At 36.7% G+C, this 17,402-nt stretch overlaps 1 protein-coding gene across 1 annotated transcript in view; it reads left to right on the top strand.

Annotated features, from left to right (window-relative positions):
• Positions 1-14,616, top strand: part of CYTIP (cytohesin 1 interacting protein) — a 31,527-nt gene extending 16,911 nt beyond the window's left edge. The window contains exons 7-8 of the mRNA XM_002923803.4: positions 8,366-8,432; positions 11,251-14,616. Of these exons, the coding sequence (XP_002923849.1) occupies positions 8,366-8,432; positions 11,251-11,711 (528 nt within the window). The 3' untranslated portion in view covers positions 11,712-14,616. The remainder of the gene's footprint in view (positions 1-8,365; positions 8,433-11,250) is intronic.
• The last annotated feature ends 2,786 nt before the right edge of the window (positions 14,617-17,402 follow it).

The raw sequence follows: 17,402 nt of genomic DNA, 5'->3' as shown, positions 1-17,402 counted from the left end.
CAAGGGTCAGCGCCCCAACTCCCTCTATTGTTCATGGGTCACTGATATGGTATAATTTATTTTTCTTCTCTTACAACTTTGGCTAGGACTCTTGTAAATAGTGATAATATTCTCTTGACTGTAAAGGGAATGTCTCTAACATTTTATCATTAAATTTTCGTATGGAATAAGCAGTACTTCATATTATAGTTAGGTTTTAAAAATGTCAAAACTTAATTTGTTTTTATAAAAGAGAGAGTATTAGTGAGGATCTTTTTTTTTTTAAGTAAACCTGGCTTTTTCACCTTTTCATAGAAAAAGGAAAGGAATGTACAAAATAAACTGGTGGTATTATTTAAAACATAACTGAACAAATAGATCTATATTTCATGGAATGATGCCTTCTCCTGCAAAAAGCACATTCATGTTTCTAAGCAATTTCTACTCCTTCAGTGTTTTTTCTTGAAGTTTTGATATTCATACCTACCAATTTTTTTAAATGAAGTATACATTTTTCCATATACCCATCCACTCCCAGAACATCATGAGGACCTTAACATATTTAAATGTTCATCTTGAGACCCCATCTTTCTTATTATTCCTTTACTTTGAAGAATTTTGTCAATTTTAATAATGAAACTCTACGGGTTGTTGTTCTGAGTAGCTGGTAGTGAACACATTTGCTAATGTGTTGAATTGACGTGCGTGCTGTTTTCTGTTCCTTCCCTCTGGGTTTACTTTCTTTTTTGCTGTAGTACTTCCTTTATCGAGGGTAAGTAGGGCTTTCTTTGTCCAAACAAATCTTTCACTGTTAATGTTGAAAGAGAGTTTTACTAGGTGTTTGAATTATATTCAGTCGATGTTTTGCCTCCTTAGCATTTTGAATGTATTGGGCCTTGGATATTTTGGCTTATGAAAGAGCTCTTACTGTTTATCCTTTGTAGGTAATCTGCATTTTCTGTATTTTCTTCCAAAAGTTTTAAAGTTTTTCCTTTTTACACTTAAGTCCAGAAGTCATCCAGAATTAATTTGTATATGTCAGATGAGGAAGGATTCTAATTTTCTTTAATTTCCGTATGAATACTCAGTTCTCCCAGTACCATTTCTTTTAGTCTTTCTTTCCCCCCCCCAAATGACCTGCAGTGAAGCCTCTGTTTTTAAGCAAGTTTCATATGTGTATGGACTTTGTTATAGGCCCCATATTCTGATCCCTTGTTTCTCTCAAGCACAGTTATTATACCTTTGTAATAAATATTGGTATCTGGTTGAACAAACCTTCCTGGTTTATTCTTGGTTCTTCTGATCATCTATATAAATTTTAGAATCAGATTATCAAGTTCTGTGAATAAATTTTGGAATGTTGATTGATATCACATTTTATATAGATGGCTCAATTTGAAAAGACTTAACATCGGGGCGCCTAGGTGGCTCAGTCATTAAGCGTCTGCCTTTGGCTCAGGGCGTGATCCCAGGATCCTGGGATCGAGACCCACATCAAGCTCCTCTGCTGGGAGCCTGCTTCTTCCTCTCCCGCTCCCCCTGCTTGTGTTCCCTCTCTTGCTGGCTGTCTCTCTCTCTGTCAAATAAGTAAATAAAATCTTAAAAAAAAAAAAAAAAGAGGGAGAAAAAAAGAAAAGACTTAACATCTCCATAGTATTGGGTTTTCTTAGTGATAGACGATCTCACCATCTTTTTTTTTGCCCTTCCCCCTACTCGTTTCCCCTCCGGCAACCTTCAGTTCTCTCTATTTATGAATCTGTTTCTGCTTTTTTGTTTGTTTGATTGTGGGTTTTTTTGTTTTTTGAATTCCACATATAAGTGAAATCATATGGTATTTGTCTTTCTTTCTGACTTATTTCCTTTAGCATAATACCTTCTAGGCCCATTCCTGTTGTCACAAATGGCAAGATTTTATTTCTTTTTTATGGTTCAGTAATATTCTATTGTGTTTGTATACCACATCTTTATCCCTTCCTCTGTTGATGGACATGTAGGTTACTTATATATCTTGGCTATTTTTTAAAATGCTACAATAAACTTAGGAGTTCATGTATTTTTTTTAATTAGGTTTTCTGTTTTCTTTGGATAAATAGTAGTGGAATTACTACATCATATGGTATTTCTAGTTTTAATTTTTGAGGAAACTCCATACTGTTTTCCAGAGTGGCTGCATCAGTTTGCATTCCCACCAACAGTGCATGAGGGTTCTTTTTCTCCACTTTCCTGCCGACACTTGCTATTTCTTGTGTTTTTGATATTAGCCATTCTGACAGGTATAAGGTGATATCCCATTGTGGTTGTGATTTACATTTCCCTGATAATTAGCGATGTTGAATGTCTTTTCATGTGTCTGTTAGCCATCTGTATGTCTTTTTTGGAAAAATGCCTATTTAGGTCCTCTGCCCATTTTTAATGAGATTATGTGGAGTTTTTTGATGGTGAGTGGTATAAGTTCTTTATATATTTTGGATATTAACACTTTATTGGATATATTATTTGCACATATCTTCTCCCATTCAATAGATTCCTTTTTGCTTCAGTGATGTGCAAAAGCTTTTAATTTTGTTATAGTCCCATACTTTATTTTTGCTTTTGTTTCCCTTGCCTGAGTAGAAATATCCAAAAATATGTTTTTAAGACCAATGTCCAAGAGATTGCTGCCTATGTTTTCTTTTAGGAGTTTTATGGTTTCATGTCTCACATTTAGGTCTTTAAACCATTTTTAATTTATTTTCATGTATGGTGTAAGAAAGTGGTCCAGTTTCATAATTTTGCATGTAGCTGTCCAGTATTCCCAATTAATGAAAAGGCTGTTTTTCCCTCATTGTGTATCATTAACTCCTTTGTCATAGATTGATTATCCATATAAGTATGGGTTTGTTTCTGGGATCTCTATCCTATTCATTGATCGATATATCTGTTTTTTTGCCAGTACCATACTGTTTTGATTACTTTGGCTTTGTAGTATATCTTGAAATCTGAGAATGTGGTACCTTCAGTTCTTTCTTAAGATTGTTTTGGCCATTTGGGGTCTTTCGCGGTTTCATAGAAATTTTAGGATTACTTGTTCTCGTTCTGTAAAAATACTATTTGGATTTTGATAGAGATTACATTGACCCTGTAGATTGCTTTGGGTAGTATGGACATTTTAGTGCTTTAATCCTTCCAAACCATAGACATGGTATATCTTTCCATTTGTTTGCACTGTCTTCAGTGTCTTTCATCAGTGTCTTCTATTTCTCAGAGTATAGGTATTTCACCCCCTTGGTTAAAGTTATTCCTAGATATATTTTTGATGCAATTATAAATGTGATTTTTTTCTTAATTTCTCTTTCTGCTACTTCGTTATTGGTGTATAGAAAGGCAGTAGATTTCTGTATTTTAATTTTGTATCCTGCAAATTTATTAAGTCTATTTATTAATTCTAATAGTTTTTTGGTGAAATCTTTAGGGTTTTCTATATATAGTAACACGTCATCTACAAACATTGACATTTTTACTTTTTCCTTAACCAATTTGGATTCCTTTTATTTCTTTTTCTTGGCTGATAGCTGTGGCTAGCACTTCCAGTAATATGTTGAATAAAAGTAGTGAAAGTGGACATCCTTGTCTTCTTCCTGATCTTGGAGGAAAAGTTTTCATAATCTTAACCATTTTTAATTGTTTTTTATGTCTTTCAATAAAATGTTAGACTTTTATGCAAATAGGTCCTATACGTTTTTCACTTGATGTATTCCTTTCTACTTATGATTTTTGTTCATATTATAGTTACTTTATAAAAACAATAAATGTTTTGATTGAGGTTGATGTATAAATTTGTAAAACCAGTTCTATGCTGTTATTTCAACTATATAATTCAAACTATTTCTAGGCTATATAATTTCTAACAAATTATCTGTAGATGATTTTGGGTTTTCTGTGAAGATAATAACTGTTAAGGATGACATAAAGTTCTCTTTCTTCACTACACTGGGTAGGGCTTGCAATACAGTGATGAATAGAAACTATAATAATAGGCATCCTTGTTTTGTTCTTGATTTTAAAGGGAATTTCCACTTTTCCCCATCAGGAATGAGCTCTCTCTATGAATATACTTTTCATATTTGGGACACTCCCTTCCATGCTAAATTTTCTGATAGTTTTGATAGTGCTTGTGTATTAAATTTTATCAAACACTTTTTCTGCATGTGTTATTCTCGTTTATTTATTTTAAAAATATTTGTCAATATGGTGAATGACATTTAAAGATTTTCTAATGTAAAACTACCCTTGCATTTCTGGAATAATCCAACCTGGTCATAATTTATAATCATTTTTATATAATTATAGATTTGGACCTGAAATTTTCTTTAGGATTTTTGAAGGTAACTTCATTTTATAAGTAAAATGGCCTATGATTTTCTTTTCTCGAACTATCTTTCTTTTGTTTTGGTTTCATGTTTATCGGACTCAGCATGAGCTGGGGAGACTCTTCCCCTTTTCCTTCTCTGGTAGCATTCTTGTAACTACCTGAATCATCTGAGCTTAGGGGTCTTTTTTGGTGGGAATACTTCTAAACTCTGTTTCAGTTTCTTTATTAATTATAATTTCTCAGGCTTTCTGTTCTGTTTGTTTTGTTCTGTTTGAGCCAGTTTGACTGAATTAATGTTTTTGTTAATAAATTTAAAAAATTTAAATTTATTGTATGCATAATAATAAAAATTCTGTTCTCATATTTTTCTTTTCTTTGCAAGAAAGATTATGTCCCCATTTTTATTTGTACCACTTTTTATGCCTTCTCTCTCTTTTTTTCTTGGTAATTCTATCTAGAGGATTTTCTATTTTTAAGTCTTCTCAAAAACCAGTACTTCAATTTGTAGCAATCTTTTGTCTGTTTCTGGTTACTTTTAAGATGTTCTTTTGTCTTACTGATCTAAAGATACACTGAAATGTGATCAGGTCTAGATTCACTTCTAAATTTATACTGCTTAGAAATTGCAGTACCTTTTCAATCTAAAGACTTGTGAATTTCTTCAGTTTTGGGAAACTATCAGCTTCATCTCCCTTGAATATACCTTCTCCACCATTCCTTGAATTATCATCTGGAATTCCTGTTAGACATATTTTTAGAGTCTTTTGACTTATTTTCTTTGCCTCCTTTTTCATATTTTGTATCACTTTATCTCTCTTTCATATTTTGTATCACTTTAGCTTTTTTGTTATTTTCTTGTTGAGTTCTTTAGTAATGTCTTTATTCTGTATAGAATGAGTTGTTTCCATTGAGTTTTAAGAGTTAATTTTTTATTTTCAGATCATTCTTTTTCATGTCTATCTGTTGTTTTATTTCTTTGTTTCAGATTTCTCGTTCTGATTGACATTGATTTCATTTCTTCCTCCAAGGATTATAAATATTTTTGTTTCGAAGACTTCTTTGGACACTGTTCTGTTTCTTTTCTCTCTCTCTCTCTTTTTTTTTTTTTTGGAGAGAATCTATGTACTGACTGTCAATTTTGTTGTCTTTCATACCTTTTGGATTTTATATTGCTCACTTTCCATGAGTGGTCTTTCCCTTCCCACTCAGTATTGTACTTGGGTTGCCTCCACCCTAAATTTTCAAGGCTCCCAATCCAGAGCTAGGTCTGGCAGCTAGCCTGACTTCCTAGGGAATTTGTGTGCTGTTTGACTCAGGTCATTGCCTGCATTTATGTACTCCTGCCTCTCTAGGCATGAGCTCTACATAAGCCATAGCCACCATCAGCAGCTTTTCTCACCCTACTTTTCATGGTAGTAGAGCTTAGCCAAGGTTCACGCTGGAGACGTGTCTCTGTCCTCTGCCTTAGATATATAAGCTCATTTAAACTATATATTGCCACAGGATCCAAATTCCTAGCTACCTGTTTCTGCTTCTCCAGGTCTGGCAGATCTTTGGGTTCATTCATACTTATCTTTTTGCATTTATTTTCCTTTTCTCATCTTGAAATTATGTGATTTCCAGTTCACCTCTTGAGCCAGAAATGTCTGGATCTGACCTATAGCCAGGGTCAAGTTGGCTTCCCCTTCACACAATGACATTTGGTTTGTGTGTCCTATGTAAGTATATATTCATCTTTCAAGGACTCCATTAAACCACAAGCTCTTCTTTAGAAACAGTGGTCCCGTCTGAGCCATGTTTTCAGGGATTCCCTTTCTTATGACTTATAATTCAGATGTTTAACATGAAAACAGCACATCCACTGTGCTAGCTGTAGAAGCTACTTTTCAATCTAGTTCTGCTTTTTACTGGGTTTGTAGCCCTTGGGAAATATTTTGCTACATTGCACCTTTATCTTCTAATCTGGAACTTTGTAGGACTGTTAGGAAAATTAAACAGCATGTTATCCATGAAAGCACTGTAAAAGTAGTAAAGATGGAAATGTGTAGCTATATGTCTCATGTATATTGAAAACATTGGAAATATATCCAACTCAAAATATCCATCTGTGATAGTTGAGTTTTATTTTAGGAAGCCATTCTTTGATATATTCATTCAACCAATATTGACTGAACAGCTGCTGTATACCAGGATCTGAGCTAGGTACAATGAGGTGATAGGACACGGTATGGTTAGATCTCCCAAATGCTCTAATTTTCTTCTAATACTGAGAGGTCTTATTTGTCCAAATATACAACTGTAGTGTTAATAACAAGCAGAAACAGATTGTGAGGAAAATGGGGAAGCTGAGATAGAGACTAAAAACTCTTAGTCACTTTGGCACATCTGCTCTTTACCCTGGTGTTTTCTTGGTTTAAGTGATGACGTACTTAGATGACTGGGCCAAGTCAACAGATTAGATATTTTAAAACCTTTATTTTCACAAAAATTAGCTATCTGGCAAAGCCTGACTTTGTATTTCTGAATAGTGTGTGCAGAAACACGATTTCCTCTTCTCTCTGTATTTAGTTTTGACTGTCAACCTATCCTTAGGCTCCTCTCCTGGACTCTATTCTCTTGCAGGAGATAGATCCCTTTAAGAGAGAAGGAAGGGGTCCTTGCTCGTTCTGTTCTCTGTAGGTCCTTAACTCTGACCTTCATAAGACCACAGTTGGCACAGATAAAGGGAGCTGTGACTCAGATAGCCCAGCAGTCTCGTAGCCATGCTGAGTACCCTATAGGGCAGAAAGAACAAGAAATTAACTGAGCCACGCGTGTTATGGCTTTGATTTAGTGCTTGCATCTTATATAGGTAACCATACAGATTGATGCTAAATGTTACTGTGATCAAGGCTTGGAAAATCCCTCCCAGTGATTGTTCAGCCTCCAAACTGAGGAAGCAGCCTTTCTTCCCTTAAGCATTTGATGATATTCTTACAATTTTATGATTTTCTTTTTTTTAGGCTTTTCTCTTCCAAATGTATTTTTTCCCCTTTTCCTTTTTAGCCTGCATCTGCCTTTCCCAGACTGCTTCTTACAAAGCAGCGCATGTTTCTAATAAACTGCCTTTCTGTGGGATTAAGTGTCCATAGGCAAAACTGAGCTTGCTGGGCTTGCTGTGGGGATCTGAGTAGGCAGGGAAAGGGACAGGGTAAGGGCCAAAAGGTGGGAGGAAGAAAGAGCCACCAGCTGTCCTTGACAGATGGCCTCTGACCAGTTGCTTTGTTTCTCATCACCTCAGTCCCTTTGATGGGCTGGGCCAGGCCTCATGAGCAGTCTTGACTGTGACAGCAGCCCCTTCATTGCCACCCTGGGCCACTCTTCGCATGTGCTGGGCAGCGGAGGAAGGAAGCAGTTAAGAAGTCACTGCTTAGCAGTGTTCTAAGTTTAGCCCTGCAAGGAAGCCTTTCAGACAGGCTGGCTTCCCCTTTTTGCTGTGAAAAATACATAGGTGTGCAGCAATAAACACAGCTTTAGTGTCCCAGGCTTATAGAAGGTGGTATTTTCTGAATCTTTGCTAAGCTCTAGTCACTGTTCTGAACATTTTACATCTACTCACTCCTAATTCTCAGGACAATGCCAGGGTTTCCATTCTACTGTTACCTTCATCCTACACGTGGCGGGGGAGGGGAGGCAGCCTAGAGTGTAAATCCTTGCCTCAACAACTAGCAAATGGACACAAACCCAAACAATCTGGTTCTCTAATATTTTAAAAAATACACAAATAAGTAAATGTCATGGTTTCCATTGTCTGCTGTTTCTACTGAAGCAATGTCATTGTTTCAACTTCCTGGTGCTACTAGGTTATTTCTTGAGAAAGTAGTATTCCCAGGATCTCCCTTTTGTGTAGAAAATAATCTTTCCAATGACTGGGAGAGGTTGTTCAGTGCTAGAAATAAAGGAAAAAAATTAATGACAAAGCTCATCACCTAGAAGTAAATTGCTGTCTTCACTGGGAATTCCCAATTATTAACACTTTTTTTTTTTTTTAATCAGCAAACCTTAAAGAAAAAATGGGTGGAGTTCAGATCTCTGCAGTTACAGGAACAGCGTCTGCTTCATGGTAAATGTGATTTCCTGTTCAGAAACCACACTAACATTCATCTTTTTGGTGTTTCTGCTTCTAAATTGTTGTAAGATTATCATCATTATAAGAAAAAATTGTCTAGCATGGATCAAGAGTACTAGTCTGTGTGTTTTGGCATGACCTTTGGAGTGACTTATGTTTTCGGAGTGTGAGTAGGTCAAGTCACATCCCCTCCTCCATATGTATAACACATATGCACACTAAAACACGCATGCACTCGCATGTGTACACGCACTTGCAAGAGGCACCTGGAGATTTTAGAAGAGCAGTGGGAATGATAGCCTGATTTTCCTACTACTGCAATAGATGAATTAAATTTCTGAGAATGTTTGTGGCTCAGGGATTGTGTAGTTCTCTGGAATTATTGAGGCTGGAACGGTAGCATGCTTCTTGGGTAGAGCTCCTATCGTTTGTTCATATCACACAAGTTATGTGGTGGCAGAGAAATGCCTTTTCATAGTCTGCAAACCCAAGATAGAAATACCAATGATCATTGTAACAGTAAAGGCATGGCTCTTGCTATTGTGTGAATTCTGAAGGGAACGGTTGATTTTAAAATTTGTTGATTTGGGGATGCCTGGGTTGATCAGTTTGTTGAGTGTCTGGCTCTTGATTTAGGTTCAGGTCTTGATCTCAGGGTCATGAGCTCGAGCCCTGCGTCAGGCTCCATGCTGGGTATGGAGCCTGCTTAAAAAAATAAAATAAAAATTTGTTGATCTGACATTTGCTATGTGACTGGTGTAACCTGAGAATGAACTTGTTTATACAAATAATTCTCTGAAACCACTAGCTATGTGGGTGTGAATTGTAGGTTATAGCTGCTTAAGAGAACACTGAACTAAAGTCTCTATTTATAACTTAGAATGTTTGTTTCAAGTAATAATTTATTTACAGGAGAAAAAGATACATTTAATTCATAATTAAACACTAATATATGGCTTAGAGGTTTGTGTTGAAATTCTGTTTTTTAAAATGAAACTTCTGTATAAGTTACTTCTCTTTTGTATGCTTTTAAATTAATATGCTAAAAAAATTCTTAGATTTTTGGGGGGTCTGAAATTTCCTAGCAGGACAGAGGTATAAAATCCAGCCACTCCTGGATTTCTGTAGACTTGAGGGTGTTTGGGAAACCTTTGCCTCCACTTCTGGAACATTCTGGAGTGGAGGTGGGGTTTAACCTAATATGTATAGGCAGTCCTGGGGTTCTATAAGAATAGCTTGTATAGACAAGGTCTTTAGTTCAGGATTAAGGGGAATGACTCCACATTAAAGCCATTGTTGTACACATTTTTTTGAGAGATTGAAGGAGTTCTGTAGTTTACTTTTTCTAGACCTAGAATAAATATACAGGGCATGAGATTCTCAGTTGCTTTCTAATCAAAAGAAATTCATCAACTCGTTGCCAGATGAAGTAAAGTAGGTTTTATTAGTAAAAAGGAAAGCATTCTGACTAGTCAGTGCAGAGCTGGCCCTATTCAACCTTGCAGATTAAGTGGGAAATCAAAGTCTCTTTTTGTATTGCTAATCAAGGACAAAGGAGAGAAACAGTAGAGAAATAATCAGCACAAAATCAAACCATTTCTTTTTTTTTTATTAAAGATTTTATTTATTTATTTGACAGAGATAGCCAGCGAGAGAGGGAACACAAGCAGGGGAAGTGGGAGAGGAAGAAGCAGGCTCCTAGCGGAGGAGCCTGATGTGGGGCTCAATCCCAGAAAGCTGGGATCATGCCCTGAGCCGAAGGCAGACGCTTAACGACTGTGCCACCCAGGCGCCCCAAAATCAAACCATTTCTGAGTGTGCAATGTTCTATTACTTCTTCTGAAGCGAAGTCACCTTCTAACCATGTTGTTCTCAGTCTGGTATAACAAATAATCCCTTTCCTTTTAGTAGCATACCAGCCAGTTCAGATAATACACAAGCAAGTGGGGTAGGGACAGGATGTTGGTGTGTGATTAAAATTTGAGTTTGGAGAGCCCTGATACAGGTTATGAAATGTTGATTAAAAAATTCAGCTAAGCAGATAAAATTCAACTTCTACAAATAAATCGTTACTTATTTGAGGACAGGGATGTTTTCCGGGTACGGTACTGTTCCAGAACATTTAAGTATTAAAGTATTCTAGGAAGAAACGTGAAATATTGAGGCTAGAAGATATCCTTTCTGTTTTAAACACCTTTGAATTCTCTGTAATCAGCCTACAGGTGCAGGTTATATAACTGTTTCCCATACAATTAGAGTGATGTTATAATAATTTTATAATTATATAAAAGGTACAGTAACTGATAAAAAATACAGTAATTGAAAATCAGAGGAACTTAATGGAGGAAGCCTGTAAGATGGCATTTTCTCAAGTTTATTCTTTATTTTTTTCCCAAAGTATATTCTTTAGAATGCCATTTCTGTGAGAACTTTAATAAAAGGTTGCAAGGCCACTGCAGTTTAAACAGTGATACTTTTGGAGATTGACAGGTCACACCAGCTTACTCTCAGATGACTCGACTCTTCTTATGTGAAGAATCGATTTACATGTATTTAATTTAGCGTGACTGTTTCCGTGACCATGGAACACTTACATGGAAGCTAGTCCGTGAACAATAGTTTGGGAAACACCACTTCAAGGTTTATCAAATGGCCTCATATTCACTTACTCATACTGGCGAAGCTCAGTGAAAAACATTATTCACCTTTACTCTTTCTTTCTTGTACCCTTTGAAGAGAAATTTTGGTGTATTTGCTTGTAGGGTGTGATGCTCATATCCGTTCACAGTAGACTTTGTTTTCTGCATTCTAGGTGACACAGATAACTGCCCAAGTTTGGAAAACATGGACGTAGACGAGTCGGTTTTGTTTGGAACCCTGCCCGGGCCGGGCGCAGCCCTCCTGGACCGGAATCGACTGTCCAGTGAGAGCAGCTGTCTGAGCTCCATGACGATGGACAGCGAGGACGGCTACCAGACGTGTGTGTCTGAGGACTCAAGCAGGGGAGGCTTCAGCCGACAGACGAGCACAGATGATGAGTGCTTTGTCCCCAAGGATGGGGACGATTTCCTGAAGAGGTCTTCTTCTTCGAGGAGGAACCGAAGTGTTAGTACTGCCAGCAGTGGGTCCATGTCCCCCTTGTGGGAGGGCAACTTCTCAAACATGTTTGGGACCCTGCCCCGGAAAAGCAGAAGGGGAAGTGTTCGGAAACAACTCTTAAAATTCATCCCTGGCCTTCACCGTGCGGTGGAAGAGGAAGAGAGTCGCTTTTGACGGGTTGTCCTGACCTTTTGTATTCGCTTATTTCATAAATATCTCTAGACTTGTTTAGATTAACTCCACCCAGCCTGGTGGGTAATTGCAGACGGATTGCAAAACTGAAACCCCATCCCATGACGGTAGTGACCTTTATTTAAATTTTTGTATCATAAGTTTTGCTTCTTAAATCATTTTTTTAACCAGAAAAGCTCAGGTTATAAACAGAAAGTAGAGGAATTAAGTAATAAGTTGGATAATATAACCAATGCACATTCCTGCTCATTCTAATGCTACCTGGGAAGGCAAGGGTAATATTTATTTTCTAGATTATGTGAAAAATTGAGAACTTTTCAGAGTCAAGTGTAAGGAAAAGAGTGATGGAATATAATTGTTCGGGATACCTTCCCTAGGTTCATTGATAGGTCATAAAACTTTGCTTAAGATCAGCAGCCTCCGGAGAGGCTTAGTAATAAGTCATTCTGAATGTTTCTGTTTACATCTGGGAAGGATTGTAAACAAACAGGATCATCAGCTTCGTTTCACATCCGCAGCAACAATACAGCCGGAAGTATAAGATTCAATATGAGGGTTTGGGATCCATGGGAACATGTTGTCTAAGGTGGGTGTTGAGCAAGATTATGATTAGGGCTTTTTCACAGACAGCCTAAGCAAAATGGCTGAGAATGTCATTCTTACTCGATTCCATTTTTGTTCTGCCTAAACAATGATGGCAAGTCTAGAATTCTCAAGATCCTGCATACGGCTTTGGAATTGTTTTTGGTGCAAATGTCTGAAATTTGAAAAATTAGAGCCAGGAAAAGGATTTTCTTCCTGTAGATTTTTTTCACATTACTCCTCACTTTAAATTATGTATTCCAAGCAATTATTGCCTCGGCACTCATTTGCCTATTGGTTATGTTGGTATCACATTACTTCTGGCCTTTCTATCACATTTTTATTCAGTACCCACTCAAGTCCATGATTTCTCTGTTCTGGTGATACAGCTGCTCATGGCCTATATTCTAGAGTAGATAATGCGACAATGTAATAAATAGTCCTTATTGATTTAAAGCTGCGTGTGTGTGTGTTTGGGAGAAATAGAGACATTTGATAGGTGACTTTGAGTGTAACCACACTTAAATAAATTGAGTAAAAAATGAGTCATTTTAAGAAAAAAAGGGGAGAGTAAGGAAGCTTGTAAGGTAAGAAATGAATATTAAAATAAAATATAAAAAGATTTCTAACTGGAACCTGCTTTCTATTAATTTTTTGAATCCCAGATTATCCAGGGGGCTCTGCTTGGGAATCATTCATATGAAAAGCAGTGTGCAGTGTTTCTCAGAACAATAACAATGCTGTCTACCATTTACCAAATACCCAGCAGGTTAAAGATGCTTTCCATGTGATCCAGAAAGAACTGCGTTAGAGAGGTGTTGGCCTTAGAGATAAGGAGCAGGAATTCGGAGAAATTCCCATGGCCAATAGCAGGATGAAATTGGAAGCCAATTCTTTCTGGCTCTGGCCTAGTCTCAATCGCTCTAGATATTGTTTATTCTTTTGCCGGTTGTGAGGTCATCCCCACAGGACCTCCCCCTACCCCCCAACCCCCACCCCTCATGGAATACTTAAAACACACAACTGTAGATACCACATGGATAAAAATTGTCTTTGGTTAATAAGAGAACAAACAGACATTTAGAATGAGTCTTTCTCTTGGCTTCCACAAGCAAGTTTTCAAATATAGTCACATTAATAACTGCATGGTTAACATTACAACAAAGGCTCGCAAGTCCAAGTTGTGATTGGACCGACACTACTTATTTCCCATCATAGACTAGAATTATCATGTCAAAGATCTGCTTCCATGAATGCAATATATCTTGTTATTCCCATTTTGCCAAATCAGGGGAAAGAAATTCCCCCATTTATTTGAGGAAAGTTGACTTTAAATTCTTCTACAACATGATCAGTGTTTCGAGAACTTCCACAAGTCATCTGGGAAAGCAGATTATAGGTCATTTGCCTTTCTCATGGCTTGAAGCCTTAAATATAGTGTAATTCTTCCTCCTTACAGTAAATATCACCCCCAAAATGGTGCAGGAAAGGGACAGAGCAAGTTTCACTGTAGTCTGAGGTAAGAAGAAATAGAGGCAAGAGTTTGAGATGTTCTGGAAAAAAAAGAAAAGCAGTTTTTAACCAAAGTACAGGAAGGAAGGGTATGTGATGTTTTGTGTGTTCACAAGTTGTAAGAAAACTATTGTTTAGTGGAAATGTGGGCAAATTTCTCACAGCACAGCTTTTCAGACTATCTGACCTCAATGGGGCTTTAGAAGATTTCATTTCTCTAATCTTCTGGGGCACAATGACTCACTTTGATGTAACTTACTGGGAAAAGAATTGAAAAGTGAAGTGTTTTGTTTTTTGCTTACCCCCAGATTGTCAAATATGTGATATTGGTGGATTTCATTAATTTGACAATTGGTTATGCAAATGCATTTTTGTAGTATGGCATTGATAAACCAAATTCAAATCAAGCGTATTGAGAATTACTTTGTCCTGTGGCTAAAGGAACACCACCTACCATGTCAAACAGGTTGGTACTCTATTTTTTGAAATGATCTTTTATTCATCACTTTCTACTTTGCTGTACTTTTATATCTTCGTTGCATGTACAAACAGTATTAAAAATCCTAGTTGGAACTGAAGAAATCAAACTTGGGTGTAGTTTTGTGTGTACTGATCATATAGTCTAAGTATTTATGGATGTATGTAATCTAAGCATAGTAAATACTACATAAGAACTATATTGAACCCTTCAGATCTCAAGATTATTGGACTTTATAGCCATTTCCTTACAGAAATATGGGCAATAAAAAAATCGATACTTTTCTGAAATAAAGAATGCTATTTTTCAGTGTCAGAGCTCTCTTCTCTCCCTTTCTCTCCCCCTCCCCATCTCTCTCTCAGTCTCTGTCTCTTTACCTACCTACTTGATATGAAATGATTGTTTTCAAGGCAGATTGTTTAAAAATCTGGGGCGATGTCTTGATACCTACCTCTTTGAGGTTTTTAAAAGGCATGGCCTACTTAATTGAGGCTTTACACTTGTATTAGCTTTCTGATGTTTAACAAATTACTACATACTTAGAGGTTTAAAATACATTTATTACCTCAAAGTTTCTGTGGGTTAGATGTCTGGGCATATCTTAGCTAGGTCTGCTCAGGGACTCACGAGGCTGCAATCAAGGCATCACCCAGCACTGAGTTCTCCCCTGCAGGCTTGCCTGGGGAAAGATACACTACTAAGCTCCTTCAGGTTGTCAGAATCATTTCCTTGTGCCATAGAATTCATGGCAGCTTCCTTAGTAAAAGCCAGCAATGGAAAGAGAGAGCCTGTAAGCAAGACAGTCTTAAATAATGCAACGTAACCACAAGAGTGGCAACTTCTCATCTTTGCCATATAGGAGAAAATAATTACACAGGTAACATCCTACCAACTATGCCATATGACATTTGTTAGACACAAGTCATAGGATCCATCCACACTCAAGGAGCAGGGATTATGCAAGGCACGAACATGAGGAGGTAGGGAGCAAGGAATTACCTTAGGTTCTGTTCACAGCATCCTTCAAGGAGTTCACAAACTTGATAATATATTGAGTCTTTTCTAAACTCCTTTGAGTAAATATAAATGGTGAATGTTATATTTTCTAATAGAGACGTAGTAAAATCTCTGAACTTAAAGAACCTGGCCAAACATTGTATAACTAGCCAAAATGCTGAGTAGGAAACTGAACCCAGGGCTGTTTCTATCTCCTGACTTTGTCCCTTAAGTGCATGAAATGATAGGAAATTTCAAAAGAAAAAGTGTGAGCAACTTGCTTGCCTTAAAATTCTTCTCAGGGAATTTGAGTGGATTTAAGTGAATTAGTGATTGGCATGATGATATTTTTCACTTTTATGTGGGTAGATTTTTATGAGCACAGGACAGAAATTCTACAGAAAAACAACAAAAAAAAATTCTCATAAAGCTACAAAGCACAAAAGGAAATGGTCAACCATGAGCAAAAATTAGGAGGTAGCACAAATACCAGAATTATCAGTCCTAGAGAAAATAAAGCAGTTTGAAAGAATATAGACATGTATTTCTTAGGACTACGGGATAAATAAAGAACATATGCAAAAAACATGTGCAACTCAATAAAGAACATATGCAAATATCATAATGGTGAGAAACCGGCTGCTTTCCCCCCAAGATCGAGTACAAACCTAGGATATCCTCTCACCACTTTTATTTACCATTGTACTGAAAGTTTTAGCCAGAGTACTAAGACAGGGAAAGGAAACAAAAGGTATACAAAGTGAGAAGGAAGAAATGAAACTGTTTTTGTTTGCTGATGACACGATTGTCTATCTGGAAAATCATGAAGAATCAACAACAGCAAAAATCCTGGAAGTTATAAGTGAGTATAGCAAGGTCATAGAATACAAAGAACTATGCAAGCAATGAACAACTGCGATTTTTTTATGTACAAGCAATGAACAACTGGGATTTGAAATTAAACAAATAGTAACTTTATAATAGTACCCCCAAAATGAAATACTTAAATATAAACCTGATTAAATATGTACAGTATCTATATGTGAAAAACTCTAAAACTCTGTCCAAGAAAATCTAAATAAATAGAGAGATGTTCTGTATTCATGGATTGGAAGCCTTAATAGTGTTAAGATGTGACTTCTTAACCTATAAATTTAGCGAATCTCAGTCAAGATTCCAGTAAACTATTTTGTAGACCTTGACAAACTGATTCTAGAGTTTATATGGAAAGACAAAAGACCTAGAATAGCCAAAGCGAAGAAGAAGAAGGAGAATGAGGAGGAGAGGGAGGAAAAGGAGGAGGAGAGGAATCACAATACTCAATTTCTTGACTTTCTATAAATCTACAGTAATTAAGACAGTATGGTATTGGCAAAAGAACAGCATATAGATGAACAGAACAGAATAGAGTGCCCAGAAATCGACCCATACAAATATAGCCACCGACCTTTGATAAAGGAGTAAAGGCAGTTAAATGGAGAAAGGACAGAGTTTTCAAAAATGGTTCTTGAACAATTGGACATCCATATGCAAGACCTTACACATTTCACAAATTATAGACCTATATATAAAACATGAAAGTATAAAACTTCTGGAAGATAACATGGGAGAAATCAAAATCAGTTTGGTTATTGAATACTGGGTTTGGTGATGGACTTTTAGGTACAATAAAAGGATAACATTAAAAACTTCTGCCTTGGGGAAGATACTGTAAAGAAAATCAAAAGAAAAAGCATAGACTGAGAGAAAATATTTGCAAAAACATATTTGAAAAAGGACTTGTGTGCAAAATATAAAAAGAACTTTTAAAATTCAAAAATAAGAACACAAGCAATGGAATTAAAACATGTTCAAAACATCTGAACAGACACATCTCCAAAGATAATACATAGATGGCAAATAAGTGCATTGAAAGAATGTAGTATCATTTGTCATTTGGGATTTGCAAATTATTTTTTTTAAAGATTTTATTTATTTATTTGATGGAGAGAGAGACAGCCAGAGAGAGAGGGAACACAAGCAGGGGGAGTGGGAAAGGAAGAAGCAGGCTCCCAGTGGAAGAGCCTGATGTGGGGCTCGATCCCAGAACGCTGGGATCACGCCCT

Source organism: Ailuropoda melanoleuca, chromosome 2, assembly GCF_002007445.2.
Source record: "Ailuropoda melanoleuca isolate Jingjing chromosome 2, ASM200744v2, whole genome shotgun sequence".
NCBI classification, from domain to species: Eukaryota; Metazoa; Chordata; class Mammalia; order Carnivora; family Ursidae; genus Ailuropoda; species Ailuropoda melanoleuca.
The sequence above is the reverse complement of the archived record's forward strand: the minus strand, read 5'-3'. Positions and strand labels throughout refer to the sequence as shown.